Raw genomic sequence first — 18168 nt, 5'->3', positions numbered from 1 at the left:
ACCTTCATATTCCCATATGCTGGCTGGCACTGCCCCTGGTTGCTAGCCAAACACAGCAGGAACAAACTCAGCTTTCCAAAGGGTAAGACTCAAAGCAGCACAAGCAGTATCTCACACCTCCTATGGAAGGGAGATGAATGGCAGCAAAAGGCTGGGATTTCAAATGCTCACATTTTACCACAAGTTGGCCTGCTCAGTTAGCACGTCTCCATTGCCACTCTCTCTATAGCAATTCCCAACAGAAACACAAAAGCATTGTGGAGTCCCACCAGGGTAGAGTGAAATGAGCTCCTGCTCTCAACAAAGAAATGCGCTGAAAACAAAAACCTCAGCATATTCAGGATCCAAGCAAATAAGCAGCAATAACAATGTAACTTTATTTAGATTTGACATATAGCACAGTAAGAAGCACAGAAAGAAAGAAGTACCAAAATACCGAACTCGTAGCATAGAAAATAATCCAATATATTTCCTATTTAGAGAAATATTTCTACAGCACATCAGTGGGACTGCCCTGGGCAGCCCAACTCTTTAAATATATATTTATATAACTGTGTTATATAAAATACTGTATGTAGAGAAAGCACTGAAACTTATCACCGAAATAGAAAATAGCTCAAAGTACAGATAGTTCAGATTTGCTACTCACGCCCAATATTGGAAAGAAGTTCAAACCCACTGCAGGAGGTAAAGCTGCAGCTTAAATGCCATGGCAGGCATGAGATGACATTCCTGGGCACAGACTGACTAATGCTGGCAGTAAACTGGCTCTTGGGACATGCTCCAAACCTGAGCTGATGGCCACGAGGTGACAAGAGTTTACTGGTCCTCACCCAGGACTCTCAAGACATCTCCGAAGTGGAAATGCCAGTGACAATGTTAGTGGCTGCAGCTGATGCTACTCACCATGGGACACCTGGGCAAGCAGTGCATTAATGTATGGGGGGGGGGCTTTAAGCACGTGAGTGGCAGCTTGGATTTCATGGGAGACCCCACAGCCCAGCTGAGCCAAGCTGCAGCCTGTGCCTGTGTGGGACAAAGGGCTTTTGATAAGGAAGAGCTGCTGGAGCAGCTGGCCCTTGCTGATCTGGACACAGCAGGAATGGCCATGGGGAGATACACATCATCGCAAGGATATTGTCCTGAGCTTTAAAGATGCCTCTTCAGCAGATGACAGTAATTAATTCACATTAGCCTTTAAAAATATAGAAAGCTGCTTTTGTTCCAGGCAAGGATCCCCCAGGCAATATGTTTGTTCTGGTCTGCAAGTGAACAGCACATGAAGTAGCAACCCTACTGCTACACAACAGTAACATCAAGTTAGATGTTTGTCCTGGTAAAAGCTCCCACCTGCCCTGAGGGTGGCCAACGTTAGTGTTGTACTTAAGATCCCAGGAAATTTGTAAATAGGTATAAAAAATATGGCATTTCTGACAGGAACACTCAAATCCAACTGGAGTCAACCTGCACCAGCACATAACCAAGGTGCTGCTGGTGCTTCAGGTTGGGTGGTGGGCGAGCAGACAGGCACCAGTCTGGCAGCAGGGGAGAACCGAGGGCACACTGGGGCCATTTGGTTCTATACCTGCTGCTCTCTGGACAACATACTTCTGTGCTTGTTTGTTGCTTTTTGGCTCAATACAATGATTAACTGTCCCAACTGCTCCCATAGGAAGACCTGCCTGGAGGACTCCTCCTCAGGGGGTTTGAACCCCAGCGAGGCAATGCCCCTTTGCTGCACCAACCCTGCAGCAGGCTGAGGACTATGGGAGATCACCCCAGGAGCCATCCCAAACCCTGTTTCTGTGCTTAGGCCACGCCACTGCAGGGAAGCCTATAATCCATTAATAATTCTGTAATTGCTATTTCTCATCAAGCCAGCAGTTGCATCCTTAATTACATGGCAACAATACTGTGCTAACAGGATGAGCTATAATTTCTAGGTGGTATTAGCATTCTTGTTTTACTGTGAGTAACTTCCTGGTAATGGCCATTTGAATGTGGCAATATCAATTAAGTGAATATAAATGCTTAGCCCCTGGAAAAATCATTAATAAAAATTTCATTCAGATAGCCTCTAATCACAGCTAAATACAATTACCCATATGAGGCCACTATAAAAAGTATTTTTCTCATCAGAAGTTCATAAGGTTTTCTCAACTGTGTGTAATAAAGAGGACACTATATAGAAAAGTCTGGAAAATAAGCACACATTTGTCTCTCAAAACCCATAGATAAACATGACAATATCTCTAAATAACTGGCTACTGAACAGGATTTCATTTAGCTCTACTCAAGCTGTAGCCTGGTATAAATGGTTTCAAAGCAGCACACTGCTGTTTCATCTGGAACAGCTGCACGAGATTTCTTTGATGTCAAGCTCTTGCATGGAGATGGTGTTTCAATTTCCCTTTAAGCCTCCAAACTGCTGAAACAGGAAAAACAAACAAACAAAAAGACATTCAATAAAATAGACATTTTTCATGGGAAAAAAAAAAAAAAAGAAGGAAAGAAAACCAGCAAAATTTGGCCTTGAATGCACTACCAAGAAATAACTCATCACTGCAGTGGTGATAGAACTACACTATGCCTCTCACATCCCTTTTTCAAAGGGGAGAGGGACAGCACCCTGTTATTTTGCCCTGCAGCACAGTCTCCCTGTGGTGCTGTACCAAGCACTCCCTGTCTCACACACTGGCAGTACCCATGGCTGGTGCCTGTCCTGGGCATGCAGCTGGTGCACATGTGCTGCTGTCCTGACTCCCTGCACTAGCATGCACACCCCTCCTGTAGTCTCCAAGGAGCATAAATACAATTACCTGAGGAAGGTCTGCTCCTTCCCTGCTCCTACCCAGGCTCCTGATGCACAGGGCTGCAGGATGTCAAAACTGAATGTGTCTGGTTATGCTGGGCAGCTAAAGAAGGTGCTGCCCTGCATCATTCGCTAAAGATGTTTTGTTGTGCAGTGAGCAAACATGTCTTAAATGGCTGTGTCCATCAGTGAGCAACCCCAAGTGCTGCCTGCAAAGCCAGAGAAGCACATAAGTGCAAATCCTCATCTCAGTAAGTGAGAGGCAGGGGCCAACCATACATCTCTTTTCACAGTGAGCAAGAGCCCTGTGCAGCCCTGGAAGGAGGACTGCTGCCTGCCTGACCTCAGAGCCAGTCATCACAAGCTACACACATTTAGGAGGTGCCAGAGAGGCACGGATGGGCACAGATTTCTCTTTCTGTAGGGAGATAAGGCTGAAACAGTCCCGTACATCAGGAGCAGGTGGCAGGAGTGCAGCTCCAGCAATGCGGAGGGAAGTGGCAACACCATTACCTCCAGGCAGGATCTCTCTGTCTGCACTGTGCAGAACATTCATACGGCTTGATCTGCCATGCTCCATAAGAGCATAAGAGCTTTCCACAAGAAGTTTTGTTTAGGAACACTCTCAAAGCAGCACTCATGGAGTCTTCCTTGTGACCTCCAAAAAGGACATTTCCTAAGGCATTTCCCTGTGCCTTTTCAGACACCGCCTTTGCTGTGCAGTGTTCACTGGAACAAAAGGTGCAAAAGGCTGCTGAAAAAGCCTCCGTTTCAAAACTCAATGAGCTGATGAGCTCTTGTCTGCAGTGAGGGCCTGGGGGCTCCTGTGCAGCCGTGGTGGGGGTCCCTGCCATCCACATAGCTCACTCCCGAGACAACTTACTGCTCTCCCACCGCAGTGCTGCCACTGCCAACAAACGGGATTTCTTCCCTGTCGGTCTTCCCCAGAACGAGATGATGCTTCTCCATGTTTATGACACACTGTAGAGAACAGATGCGTTTAGGTAAGAGGGAAAACTGCAATTTACAGTGGTCCCAGCTCTCCCCGCGTGGGTAAAAGCCTTGCTGTAAAAGCCCTACCTTCAGAGATCTCAGTGTTTGCAGCCCAAAGGAGAAGGGTTTCTCAGAGTCTTCTGAAAAAATAGGAACATTTAAGTTTATACATTCAAAATGCTCCCCCATGCTTTTTGTCAGTGACTCCCTCCTTCCTTCCTTCATGGTGGCTCTGCTAATCAGAACCCTGTTTATAAAGGGACTGAGTTACTCCAGAGGGGTACATGATCAAACAAGGGCAGGAGGATACACCTGTAGGAGACATGGTGGTCCTTCCTTGCAAAGTGCGAGCCTGGTGCTGCCAGCACAGCCCTGTGAAAACATCCATCCTCCCTCTCTCCATTTCTCCCTGTTTCTCTCCCACCCTCCTTCCATCCGAGGGGCCCTGAGGCACTTGTGCTGCAGAAAATCAGTACTTCTATTTTAACTTCAACGTGTTCCTGAAGCTTCATTTCCCCCCGGGTAGGAGGGAGTAGAGCCCCAGCCGCGTGAGGAGCACACTCACACTCACCCACGACAATGGCACTGCACTCCACAGGGACGGCTCCCACCATCATGGCGAGGCTCTCGAGCTGGCCAATCGCCCTCAACTTGTGTGGCAATGGAAGCATCTCATCTTCGTCAGGGAGTTCTTTGAGATGCTCCTTTAACCTGCACATGGAAAACACTTCTGACATGACATGGACATGGTTCAGCTGCCCTGCAAGGGGCAAACAGGGTTTGGAAGTGCTCTTAGCTTGCTCATATTACCACATCATTAGCAGAAAGCTGCTTCCTTGGCAGGTTTCTGTGATGCTCTGCATACAGCCAGCAGCCTACACACATGTCAGACCACAGCACAACCCCCGACACAGCCCTGGGGCTGCGTCAGCCCTTGTCCAAGCAGAGCTCCTTGCTGGATTTTGCTTTTTACCTGGGGAATCTTTTTTCCTACATTTCTTCAAGACCTGGGGAAGCTGCTGATCCAAAACTGCTTCTAATGCCATGTGGGTGTAAGGAAAGGATACTCCAGCTCCCACCGACACCATGTCCCCCCTCACTCCAGGGCAGCATGTCTGAACCATGCTTGTTAGCAGGTGCTGCTGCTGGGTTTGCTCAGAAGAAATAGAGACAGATCAATCGCATTCAGCTCAAGACAAGGAAAAAGGATGTCAGGGATATCTCGGGTACAGTTGTTTCTTCTGTCTATGCCCCGTGAGATAGTCTGACAACACTGATTAATTATTTAGCTGAAGTTTCTCTTTTGAACTGAGCAAGAACCTAATGGAAAGGCATTTCAAGGCAGTGATCTCTCCTTTGGATAAAAGCTGTATTGCTTTTCTGGCTATTTGAAGAACCATTGTGCTGAGCTGCATTGCAGCAGTGAGTGTGTGTCTGCCCATCCATCCTGGGGGGGCCAGCTTCCTGTAATCTTTGTTTCCCCCTATTTGTCCCCACCTCAGGGCACAGGCTGTGACACTGGAGCCAGGACCCAAACAGTGCTCACATAGCAGCTACACCCACTCCTCCACAGGGGATTTCTTAACACTGCAAGCAACCTCCAAGGTCCCCCCTCTGCTTTCCTCCAACGCGAGGGGAAGAGCTTGAACAGCACTGCGAGAAGATGCAGAAGGGAGGAGCTGATCCTGTGCCTTGGGCACATGATGCTGCTTTTAGGTGCTGGGCCCCCAGAGACCCCATCATCAGAGACCATCCCACAGCTGTTGAGCCTTGGCTGCAGGCAGCAACACCTGGCAAAGCCACTGCTGGGCCAGTCCTGCCCGGGCAGGACCTAGAGCACAATGGCCAAGCACACCTCCTGCCTGCTGCTTTCCAGGCTGGGTTTAAACAATGCTCGTGTTCTATCGCTGCCACACGCAAGAGACTGCTTTGAAGTAAAGCATCCTGGAGCAGTGCCTGTTGTCCCACAGGACCTACCGCAGCCATGGCAGAGTGAGCCAGGCATCAAAGCCCTGGTTTTGACCCACTTTGTTAATCTGGCTTTATAGTGTCTGTCCCTGCAAACACAAGCAGTAAAGGAGCTGCAGGAAGCTTCCTGCGAGGCAGCCATGCTCGCTGCACACCTCAGCTGGCAGTACATGTGGTGTTGCTCTGGCCATGGCATCTACCTGCACACCTAATGTGGCTCCTGCACACCCCGGTGTCAGTGGGGGCCCACCTAGTTAGTCATTGTCAATGGCTAGCAGTGGGGAGGGACATGAGCCTTTAATCTGTGGCTGTCCAGTTTATGGCTACCAAGGTGGTCTCGCTCAAATCAGGAGGGAATCCCCATAGGATGAGAACAGAAACTGTCTCTAATCTATTTCTTAAGCACTCTTTAAATCATAGAATCAACCAGGTTAGAAAAGACCTTTAAGATCATGAAGTCCAACCTTAACCCCAGGACCCTACCACTGAAGCATATCACTGAGGGCCTCATCTACACGTTTTCTGAGCACTTCCAGGGATCATGTTTCCACCACTGCCCTGGGCAGCCTGTTCCAATGTCTGATCACCCTCTCTGTGAAGAAATTGTTCCTAATATCCAGTCCAAACCTCCCCTGGCACAGTCCAGGCAGCACTGCTGAAGCAGACTGATGCAGCAGAAACTACATAGGGTGGGCATGAGTAGCACAGAGAGCAGATGAACTGTCAAGAGCATCACTGTGCAACTCAGACATGTGGAGCAGCCAATACAGCATCTTGCAAGATGAGACCACTCCAAACACACTGTTGTTATCCAGGAGCTAGGCTGAGCAGCTCCACAGGTCGTGATGAGTTTGCAGTAAGCACAGCCACTGAACACTGTTGTGCAAAGAAGTTATTACTGTCTGGGCAGAAAACAGGCACCATTAATCCAGGGCCATGCAGTAGTGCTCAGGGAGCAACTGTGATTGGGTTTTGTGTAATCACTGCAAGTCAGTGATAAAAAGCAATGCTTCCATGTGAATAATGTGCCAAAATCTCCTTGATACTCTGTGAGCTTATGCCTGACCCTGCTCCTCAGAGATCACTGGGAGTTTTGCTGCAAATGGCAGTCAGCTCTCCAGCACTATGTACATACATTGCCCTTCAACTGGGAGAAGTTTATTACTGGAGGTAGCATCAGACACCAGATTTCAAGCACATGCATGCACACAACTGCACAGCTGCCCTGGGGACACAGAAGATAGGGGTGTAAGGGCTGTGCAGCTGTTTCTTGAGGCACTGAATGACAAACAGGCAGGCACTGAAAAGATGTAAATGCATCCAACCTTCTGAAGGGATTTACTCGAAGGTGGATATGTTGGTACAAGTGGCTTTCTTTTTTTGCTCCCTGCAAAGACATTTACGAGTAAGCCAGGATTTGGATGCAACAGGAAGCTCAGGGTCTTGCCCAGGCACAGCCCAAAGCACTGCTTCCAGAATGGCCACTGCTGGTGAGAGCAAAGCCCCATCCATGGGAGCACTGCCTGTGCTGCCAGATGCCACAAGTGCCCACAGAAGAGAAATCCAGCTGGATATTTACCCTAGCCTGTCCAGGCAAGAAGACGACATGAGGTTGTGCTGTGAGCCAGTGTCCACCACGGCCTTCAGCTCCTTCCCTGCACACTGCAAGAGCAAGCAGAGATGGGAGATAATGCATGGGATGCAGGATGAGCACAGGATATCTGGGATCTCTGCTCCATACACACCAGTGTCTGCTGAAATGCCAACATCTCCTTGTGCCAGCCCATCTCTGCTCCACCACACATTCGGTGCCCACAGGGTATCACCTCATCCATTCCAGGCACCCAAGAGTTGTCTCTTAAGCTGCTTTTTGAATAAGGTGGTGCTACTAAACAACATGGTGTTGGGTCCTGATCCCTTCCCAGCAGCAGAAGGGGCAGCCCCAGGCAGGGAGAGATATTGTGGAGGGCAGGAAATACAAAGGAGAGTGGGGGTAAGGAGGAGAAATGTGAAATTACTCCTGGGGAAAGCAAAGAGGAATGGTGCTGGAAGGAAACAAATTGGCTGTGAGCATAGGGATTCACCATCAATAATTACTCGTCAGCATTTCAGCATGTTGCCCCTGCCTGGCTACTCCCTCTGCCCTGATGTCCAAGGGAAGATGTCCATCAGACCAGCTTTCCCTGTACTACCCAGGTGGGTGTCTGTGCCACAGCAGCCCTGAACCGCAGAGGGAGAGCACCCACACAGCTGTGACAGAGCTGGTGGAGGGCAACCCTGACTGGGAAACAGCACCATAGAATCACAGAACCCTTTGGCTTGGCAGGGACCTTAAAGACCATCCAGTTCCAGCCCCTGCCGCGGGAGGGAAAAGTGGAGAATGAGAGCACAGCAATAAACTGGGAGGTGGGGAAAGGGAGTCTGGGGAGGGACCATTACCTGGCAGCTCACCACTATGAGCTCCTCGTCCTCTGTTTTCCCTGAGCTGCCCAGTTTGGTTTGGTTCAGCTTGTTGGTCTGCGCTGGGATATCACTCTTTGGAGCCCAGCTGCCGCGGCTGCTTCGTAACTTGGATAGATTTGTCTCCATCAGGCGCTTCTGCAGGATATTATGTGGTTGCTTTAAGAAACAAACACACACAGAAGAGCAGGGTGAAGTCAGAGGAAAGCCACAAAGTGACCTGCATTGCCAGACTGCTTGTGGTGCCTCTGGGCCAGTGCTGTGCCTGTGGGAGGGGTACCCTAAAGTCTCCCTGCTGCCCAGACTACATGTACTCTTCCTGGCCTACACCTATGTGCTCTCCTGCCAGCAGTGGCTTACCTGGCTTTGACTAAAGAGAGCTGCTTCATATTATCAAGGGAATAATCCATTCAGAATATTAACTAGAATTTGGAGGGATGCCTTTCTTTTTCCAAACTCAAGGTTTGATTTCGTGTAGAAATCAAAACAAATCAGGCTTTTCCAAGTGGTGTTTCAGCCTAAACAGCTGTAATTGCTTAACATCTGTTAATAAAGATATGGAGAATCCTGCAGTGATGTGAAAAGTTAAGAGATAACAAACTGCCATTCCACCCGAGTATGAAAAGGTGTATGGACTTACTGAATGAACACAGATGCTTACACTGAGCGCTGGCATTGCTGGCATAGGAATTACCTGTGTCCAGCCTCCACTTCTGGCAATGCTTTTGGTGTGAATCCACCAAAAATTTAAGAAGCCATACATTGTTTGCCTGTGCATTGGCTCTTTACAGGTGCACGTGAACAAGGCACAGTTGCAAGAAGAGAGCTACAGATGGTGTCTTCTGTCAGATCTGATCAGAATTCGGTCCTGAATTGCCCTGCATCCCTCTTCCCCCCACATTTGTATTTAACTGCTAAGGGTAAGTGGGCCCAATCCTGAGTGCCATGCCAGGAGAGGGAAAGGAGAGGAGAGGGAGGGGTAAGATCAGCCAAGTAGGTAGGTATTCTCCCAGGAACCTCTAGCAGTTCATGGGGCTGTTCTCACTTTGTCATCTCCACTTGCTCTGTCAGAAGCATGTTGCCTCTCAAGACCTCCTCCAACTGCTGTCCCAGAAGCCTTTTTATGTTTAATGTTTGTCACGGATGGATGCACGTACTGCGCTGGAGGTGAAATGACTGCTTGATTATCTGCTCATTTCTCTGCCTGGCTAACCTCACACACACCCCCCATTATTGTCCTTCCCTTCCGGTACTCATCTGTCCGCACTGAGACCTTCTTACCAGCTCATTCCTGAATTTTTGCATCCATATTAAACATGCCCATGTCCTGTGTATCTGCAGGGACATCTGAACCAGCAAACCTCTTCATCCCGAGGGAATTTCAGTGGGATCAAGGTAACTTTGAAAACCTCAGGCCATGGTTCCTGTGTGTGCATTGCTGTGCCTCATCTTTAAAAGAATCTGTGTGGCCCATTAAAAAGTAGCACTCACAGCAGGCTAATGCAACTTGGCATCATCCTAAAGTAACTGCAACCACGTTAGTGCTTCAGATCCTGCTGTAGGTATAACACAGGCAGTTAAGCTGGACCTGACTGATCAGATTGGGTAGATGCACCCAACATCAGTGGTCACCAGGACACATAATCTTTTTTCCCCACTTTTCACGGTTCTTCTGCATAAACCCTGCGGCTTGAAAGAAAATTTGATGACCATTTTTCAGTCACAGGTGCTATGTGTGACCAGCATGCCAGAGAGCATGTCTTGTGTAAAGATGACAACGTAGCCATGCTCCCAGCACCAAGAAGAGATCAGATACAACAGTGTCTTGCCTCCTTCACATACAAAGAGCAACGAAGCTCCAGCACTTCTCTGGTGACCACTGCCTTCCCAATGAGACTGAACAGCAGATACCAGTATCTCTTAAGTAGATCAAAGGCTCCACAGTGGACCCTGTGCTGAGGGACAAGTAAGTCACTTTAGAGGAGAGGACTCCCCCACATGAGGCAGAGGCCGTAGGTGCACAGCCAACACTGTAATTCACCTCCAAGGCTCCTCAAACTGCTCAGGACTGCTGCCCGTGTGTGACACATCCTTCTTACCCTTCGTGTTTGCCTCAAACTGAGGCACACATCTGGAGGAATAATGCTTCATCAGAAACACCCAGAGTACGGGATAGGGACTGGGGAAGCATATGGGTGAAGTTCCCAGCTGGCCAGAAGGCAGCCAGTCACGTAGTGGTCACCTCCTCATGCTCAGCCCTGCTGAGCTAGGACCCATTTCTGAATGGCATCATCCAGGGCAGTCTGGGTGCTCGTCTGCTCTGATGGGCCTCAATCACATTGCCTGTGAAAGCATAAGCTGGAGAAAAGCAAGTCACCAGCACACACATCATTGCTATTTTATCTGTCACCTGCCCTTGATTTAAACCTAAATGGTTTTTACTACATGTTCTCCTGTGGGCTGTTAACCAGCTACATATGTGGGTTTCCTCAGGCCTCGGTTTTATGAATCCTATATGGGACACATCACCAGCCCTGAGTTACCACCACAACGGGACTGTCTTTTGTTGACGCTTGCTCTTCTGAAAGCCACAGCAAACCCTGCCTGTGGGGGGACAAATGTTGCTTACGTGGTGCTCCAGTACAAAAATAACCCAGCGAGAGGGGGCTGGAAAGGTTCCCTGAAGCACCATCCTGTCTCAGGCTATTAATTAATTTGCTTTAACTTGTACTTCCCTCGACTCTCATGTGCAACAGAGTGAGGGATGTTAGTCACAGAGATGACTCAAGTGATGGATATGTACTCGGTGAACAGATAATGTGCCAGGGGACATTTGCAAGCACACATTTTGCTGGAAAGCTACAAGCAGACCATGGCTGGGAGGGAGGGAAAGGAGGAAAACTGCCCTGTGACTGCAGATGTGATCTCCATCCAGTATGGGCTGGCCACACAGCCAGGACCAGTGCTTGAAATAACCCAGATTACCTGGCATTGTCTTGCTGTGCACTGCACAAAACTGTCCAAAGCCTTCTAAAAAGAATAGAATGTTACATTCCATTGTGTGAGTGAAAACAAGCACAAACCAGGACTTTCATCATAAGGGGTCTCCCTTTGCATTCCTGAGACTGCAAAAACCTGTAATCCCCTGAAAGAGTCACTGTAAGAAGCTGAAAGGAACGGAAACACCAGCTACTGCTGAACCCAATTGCCACTGTCTGTCAAACCCACAAGTAACTCTGTGCTGCTTTGTTCCTCTCTCATTTATAAGGAGCTCACCACTGCAGCCTGCAGCATCCTTCTCGCTGGAAGGTTTCCATCTGTTTGGCTTCTAGATCTGGGGATAACAAGACCCATCAACAACAGTTTCAGACAGGTGCAGGCAAAAGCCAGGGAAGGTGCCAGCTCCTCCCCTCCCCGAACCCATGTTGGGAGGTTTGTGCTCTCTTCTGTACCTCACCAGTAGGAAAAAGGAGTTTTAACAAACCAATGGAGCCCATCCCGAGAAATGATTCATTCCTCTCTCTTCTTCCCATTCTTCATCCAAATTCACCTCTCCCACAAGCAGCCCATGTTCACATGCCGTCAGCCCCTTGCACAGGGGCACAAGGTGGGACAGGGGATGCCCCTTGCTCTCCTGCACCCCCTTGGGTGCTCAGGCAGTTGCCAGGTTCTCAAACACTTTTTGTTGTTGTTTGTTTCTATTTATAACTTCCCAGCTTGTAAAGCAATGGGGAATTGTTCCAGGGAAAGCCCCCCTAAACCAATGGGGGATTGTTCCCCCCCCCCAAACCAGTCTGGCAGCTCTTGGGTTGAGAGTGCAGTGTCAGACCATGAGGAGGAGCTGCCAACAGCCAGCACACCCTGCCCAAGGGTCTGGGGTCACAGTTACAGTGCCAGGAAGACCAAATCCCACCTAACCACCATCCTGTGCCAGTTCTCTGGGCTTCAGGGAGGAGGTTGGCAGTGAGGCACCGAAGTAGAACCATTCCTGCTCTGTACCTCCAGCCCTACATCTGCCAGATCCAGTGTATGCTAGGCTATAGCTTGGTCTTATCCTAGGTAAAGTGAAATACATAAATGCAGCAAGGAACTAGAAGAGTTCTGTCAAACCCAGAACAATGCACTGAAAATACTTGCCTATATGGAGCATCACCAGGACAGATGCTTCAGGAGAGGAATAAAGGCACAGAAGGAGGGGACACCAGCACAGCTCCACAGGGACCTGCTGCCTCCTCCCTGTGCACAGCACTCCCTGCACTGCTGCCACAAAGAAAGGAATTTCTCCCCAAATCAGAGCAGTCGCTGCCAGCTGTCACCCTGACAGATGGGACCTGTCCTCGCCTGTCTCTGGAAGCTGTTAGCTCCTCTATTCCCTTGGAGAGGTCACTGGAAAACCCCTGCAGGAAACCCTGCATCAGTAACACCAGTCACATCAAAAGCCCTTCACCCACGTCACCACAGCTGTCACACAGCTCTAGACATGAAAACATGCTGCTCTGATAGGAGGTGTGCAGGTACTCACGGGAAAGACATGCAGACACTCTGGGCAAAGACCCCTGATGCCCAGGGCCTCCCAGCCACGCAGCTCAATGCCTCTGGTTTGGGACCATGCCAAGGTGGAGTCCCACATTTGGGGGCTCTTGTGCTTCTCCAGTCTCAGAGATGCACAACCTCCCAGTCATCCAACTCTTGACTTCCAGGCAGCCATGGCACCAGGACCCACACCATGGGTCATCCTGAGGCAATGCTCATCCTTGTCCTGGCCACGTGGAGCATGAGCATAGAAGTGCTGGCAGTGTGGCTTGGCTTCAACATGACCCACTGCATCAACTCTGGAATTCATGGTATCACCTCTGGGGCTGGGGGAAGGGGCTAGTGTTGTCACTTTGGGGGCTCCCTATACATCCCATGATGGGGAACATCATGCCCCCTCCCAGGGGCAGAAGGCTGTAGCCAGGCTGAGCCCTTGATGTGCCCACTGTCCCATCACCCCTTACTGTGGCATGGGGACAAGAAGGGTTCTGCAGTGGGATGGCCCATACCACCTCCATTCTCACCCCATCCCTGGCCAGAGACACACCACAGCTGGGTAGCCAGGCAGGCAGTGCCCCTCTGCCATGCTGCCCCCCTTGCTGTCCCTGGATCAGGAGCTGAGGACTCCCCAGGACCCTCTGTGCCCCACAGACCCTCCTGGCAGGGGCTGTGGTTGCAGCGGGCACGATGCTGCAGCTCAGATGGTGCAGGCACAGGAACAGGGAGGAAACCTCAATGACCCTCCCATGACCAGGGCCGTGGCGAGGAGCTCTGCCTCTGCCACCGGCACCAAACCTGATCCTCACTGCTGCAGGGACAAGGGCTTCAGTGCTCAGTGCCCCTGGCTCCTGCTACCTGTTGCCTCTCTTGTCTGAGCAGAGCAGAATCCCCAGTCCTCAAGGCCCCAACCCCACACACTGGGGGTCACTGAGCCATTCTGCAGAGAACAGTAATAACGCCACCATCACCCTCTGAACAGCACTTTGTAGCTCACAAGTAGAGTGTTGGCATTCATGGTGACCAGGAACGCTCCCTCCGACCCTTTCTCTGTGCAGGAGCTTCACTCCCCACAACTGCGATGTGAAAACCAGTCACCTCCAAGTGCACTGCAGAGAACAGCCAACTCATTGCCCTTAGCCAGGCAGAGCCAAGCCTAGCCCAGCTGAGCAGGAAGGCTGGGACAGAACACAAATACACCAGTAAAACTAAGAAGATTCACTTTTTTCAATGAACCTCTATTAAGTATTTTGCAAATCATATATTGTGTATTACAAGGTGCAAGAATTTGGCAACAATTGGCCAAAAAAACCACAAAGGAGCTTTCCTGGGCAGGATGTTTTCCAAATTTTGCTCCTTACATCAAAACTTTTGGTATTACATTGAAATATCATTTGCCATTAGAGAAAGCTCAAACATTTGTACACATGAGCATTTAGAAATGCTCTCCAGCCCCTGGACATGATGAAGAATATCATGTAGAACGTCATATGTCAGCTACAGGATCACATGGACTATTGCATAGGTAAGTATTTAAAACCTAGAATTATGTATCTTCATTTGAAACCCCCAAACATGCATCAGCCTTTATCAAAGTGTAATCTTGTCAGGTTTATATTTTGAAGTACTAGTGACTGCACTTTACTGGATCTTTTCTGATTATATGTTGTATGTAGATATGCATCACAGGCAAACATATGTGTATAGATGTATGTATTATATGAAGCCATTTTGATTTACTCTGATTCAGAGAGGATTTCGTACTGAAAACAGTACCCCATTTTCATGTAAATGGGATAAAAGAACTAAAAGCTCTCAGACCCAAGTGTCAGCCATCTGAAAGCACCTCCTGGGAAAAGCACCCCGGTGATAACTAATGTATTTCTACCGGTGATAACTAATGTATTTCTACTCCCTTCCTTTTACATAGAAAAACCTCATTTTTCTTTAATCAATTTCCACAAACAATCAACTTCTCCGCCTGACAGAAAAACAGCACAAAGATAACAAAACACACACACTGCCCTACCCACTTCCTAAGCACACACAATAGAAAGCCTTACAGTATCTTTGGAAGTGCCCAGCTTCTTCAGCCCGTCCAGAGGGAGGAGATCCGCAGAATCCTTGTGAATAAACTGAACCGCCTGTTTCATCCTCCTCTGCTGCCGGAGAGACGCCGCTTCCCTCATCTCCACCTCTTTCCTGCTCGGCTCCGTCAGGATACCCGAGTAAAACATCTCACCACCGATGAGACGATGCGCCTCTCACAGAGACGGAGCCGGGGGGATGCTCTGCAGCCTGCGCTTTATAACCGGAGCCTGGTGACGCCTGGAGACCGGCAGGTGCTTCCAGCCAGAGCAGACGGGTAAAGGAGGGGTTGGGCTCGTTGCTATAGGTCGCACAAACGACGGCGGTAAGCTCAGGCTCGGTCTGACGCATACATCAGCGCCGTTTCTCTCCACTGCCTCTCCTGAAGCGAGATCAGCCGCCGGCATCCGACAGCTCTCAAACCCCCCAGGAGCCTCACAGACGGGAGCGCTGGAGCACACAGCCCGAGGGCCAGCACACCTCCAGCTGCACAGTTTCGTGGGGTCCGGACAGGGAGTCCGGGGTGTTACTGCCCGGCGGTCCTGGATGCTGCTGTCCCACAGGCCTGGGTGATGCAGCCCCACGCACACTGCATCTGGCCACACTGAGGTTTGCTACCTTAAGCCTGGGTACAGGCCGGTTAGGGAGGGCTCTGGATGCCACTGGCCTCACCAAAGCATTGCAGGCACCCATCTGCATGTCACTGTCTATGCAAGTCCACAGGAAGGGTAAGGACTGCCACAAAAATGCTCCCAGCCAAACTGGTGCACCCCAACTGTGGTTTTACACAGGGTTTCTACACCCACCAAACATTCAGGTACAGCACGCTTTGACTGACCACTGGCATCCACACTAGTGCTTACTAACCAGAGTAAAACTTCGCAAAGCAACTGCAGTTTTGTGGCATTTCTTGCTGTTTCTCTATTGATCCAAATGACGCTGGAGTCAGTCTTGCTATAGTTACTTATCTCTGATGCCAGGCAATGCTGGGAGGGTTTCAAAGACATGTTAGAGGGTGAGGATGCTGCCATTATATTGATTGTCTGGGGTATCTTTTATCCTTCATAGACAGCTCTATGCTTCCAAGAAGCAGTGTCCTTATTTCTGGGGCTAGGTTGTCCTTTATCTTGTTTATTTAAGCATGAACAATACCAAAGTCTCCAGCAAAATTCCAGTACCTCATTACATTTAGTGTATAACATGAACAAACTTCATACACTTTCATATTGTAAAGACTGATATAATAGGGAAAAGGACTATCTTAACAGGGCTCACAGCACACGTGGCTTAATTTCACTACAGCATTGAGTTATTGAGGAATGTATCATCTCTCACCAGAAAGAAATAGTTTGTCAGTATTTTCAGGGGGGTTGCTCTTTGTTTTGTTGGTTATTTCCCCCCCAGCAGGGCCCACACCTTGCAGCAGCACAGCTGGGGTGGTGGGCACTCACCTGGACCTTCTGCTTCCAAGTCATCTGTTGCAAGGAATACGTGCAAGAGAAAATGCAGCTCTGCCTCAGAGAGACAGTGTGGATCTGGGAACACCCCTCATGGGTTTGGTTCTTGTTGAACTAACAGAGACCTCTGATGCACAAAGCAAAGCATAAGAAAAGCAGAGCTTCGCCCAGGATTTATGCCAAGCCTGACTTCCAGGACACTCCTAACCTTCAGGAGGGTCACTGGCAGCAGTGCCTGCACCACTTGCACCCCACATGCAGCCCTGGCTCCTCACATAGTGCAGTGCTGACACTGAGCAGGGCTGATGCCAGCTGCTGCGGTGGTGTCAGCAGCAACTGTGGGTAAACTTGTACACCTGAGCTCTGCAGCCACAACCCAATTGCGTGTGTTCAGCAACCCCTCATGTGTGCTGGGAGAGAGGTGGAGCAATCAAAGGTCAGAGTGCAGAATACAATAAACCCCAACCCCATTATTTCACAGCTTCACGTAAAGGCCACTACGCATGAGCCAGCCTGAGATCAGTGAGCATGTCAGTGTGCAGAAGGATAATAGGGCTGACAGTCTGAAAGGGGATATAATTTTTTCTCCCCGTGCTGACTCGGCTCATTACACGGCAGGACCATTGTTCCAGTACAAGCAAACATGCTCAGGAGGATAAAAGAACCTTATTTTTTACCTTGGGAGCTACTTGGCACTTCCCCAGCTGACTAATAGAGACATATGGCCACACCATCATGCTCCCAAAGGCAAGGGGGCCCAGAAGAAAGCACCAGGATTGCCACAGAAACCAGGAGACCATTTTTAATACAAATGCTGTGCAGAGGAGCAGCGCTCTGCCCGGAACACCAGTAAATGCCCAGTCATGACAGCAAGGAGGGGAAAGCTGCAAGAGCAGGTGAAGCATGAAAATTCCCCCTCTCACTTGAGCTCCAAGCCTTTTAATTCAGCAAATGAGCATTTTGTCTGAGCCCTACAACTTCACTTCTGCTGCATGGTATAAATGCATCACCAGAACAGAAGACAACCTGCCCAGTGCACAAGGGTAATGAACGAGATAAAGGCCCTAATTCCCATCCTCATTCTTAACCCTGCGAAAGAGGAGCACTAAATCATCTGCTCACATTACTCAGGATCCACGCTGGACCAGGGGCTCGGTTTGGCTACTGCAAACCCCATGATTAATGTCTGGGACAGTGCTCATGTGCAGCAGACCTGCCAGGGCTTCACTCCCTCCTGCGCTGTGTGTCTCGGGACGGACACTTTTCAGACCAATTCCCATCCGCTCCCTGGGCCAGGCCTGAGCATGAGCACTGCCCCTCACTCCAGAAAACCCAGAGGCACAGAACCACCTTTCTTGCTCCTTCCTGACTCCAGAGCAGCACACGCAGTTCTCTGCACAGTAGAGCATCACGCTGATGTCAGGAAGAGCTGTGGTGCCTCATTCACAGCCCATGTCACCTCTGCTCTTGATGAAAGAAAAGCAGCAGTTAAGCAGGAAGTGGGGCTGTGCTGTTTATTTTTTCTTCTCTCTGATTTCCCATCTTTCCTTAAACAGAAGTGATTTGTTATCGGCTGCCGTTCCATGAGGAGAAGCAGAGATGTGCCAGGAGACGCAGAAGAAAGGACAGAGAGGTATAATTTAATAGAAACAGCAGCAGGCAAGAGTCCAAGAAAGAACAGTTCACCCCAGCACGAAGAGAACAGTTTCCAGAGGGAAGACTGTGAAGAGCTCAAGGAAACAAGACCATAATAATTGTAGAAGAGTAAGTTATTGTGTCCATCAGTGTGGGATACGCAAGGATCAGCTCTAGCATACTCAGGCAACGGGAGTGCTTTGGAGACTAGAAAAGAGTCTTTTC

General features: G+C 49.4%; 1 protein-coding gene across 3 annotated transcripts; it reads right to left on the bottom strand.

Annotated features, from left to right (window-relative positions):
- Window positions 1–351: 351 nt before the first annotated feature.
- NRIP3 (nuclear receptor interacting protein 3) lies at window positions 352–15530 on the bottom strand. Of its 3 annotated transcripts, none has more exons than XM_031052766.2 (7): window positions 14827–15530; window positions 8213–8392; window positions 7353–7435; window positions 4377–4516; window positions 3893–3945; window positions 3696–3793; window positions 352–2428 (listed from the first exon to the last, which is right to left on the bottom strand). In XM_031052766.2, the coding sequence occupies exons 1-7, from the start codon at window positions 14998–15000 to the stop codon at window positions 2413–2415; spliced, it is 744 nt and encodes a 247-aa protein (XP_030908626.2). In that variant the 5' UTR covers window positions 15001–15530; the 3' UTR covers window positions 352–2412. The 3 variants fall into 3 exon arrangements, with proteins under 3 accessions (XP_030908626.2, XP_030908627.2, XP_030908628.2); XM_031052767.2 differs by having other exon boundaries at window positions 352–2425; XM_031052768.2 differs by having other exon boundaries at window positions 3893–3942.
- Between the last annotated feature and the right edge of the window lie 2638 nt (window positions 15531–18168).

Source organism: Melopsittacus undulatus, chromosome 4 (genome assembly GCF_012275295.1).
Source record: "Melopsittacus undulatus isolate bMelUnd1 chromosome 4, bMelUnd1.mat.Z, whole genome shotgun sequence".
Taxonomy (NCBI): Eukaryota; Metazoa; Chordata; class Aves; order Psittaciformes; family Psittaculidae; genus Melopsittacus; species Melopsittacus undulatus.
This window is presented reverse-complemented; position numbering and strand designations above follow the sequence as displayed.

Excerpts from the sequence above, each read along its gene's own strand:
- NRIP3 (XM_031052766.2), bottom strand. The coding sequence starts at position 15,000 with ATGTTTTACTCGGGTATCCTGACGGAGCCGAGCAGGAAAGAGGTGGAG. Across the intron at positions 7,436-8,212 it reads TCATAGTGGTGAGCTGCCAG|TGTGCAGGGAAGGAGCTGAA; the intron begins GTAATGGTCCCT and ends TTGCTCTTGCAG. Across the intron at positions 3,794-3,892 it reads AAACACTGAGATCTCTGAAG|TGTGTCATAAACATGGAGAA; the intron begins GTAGGGCTTTTA and ends TGTTCTCTACAG.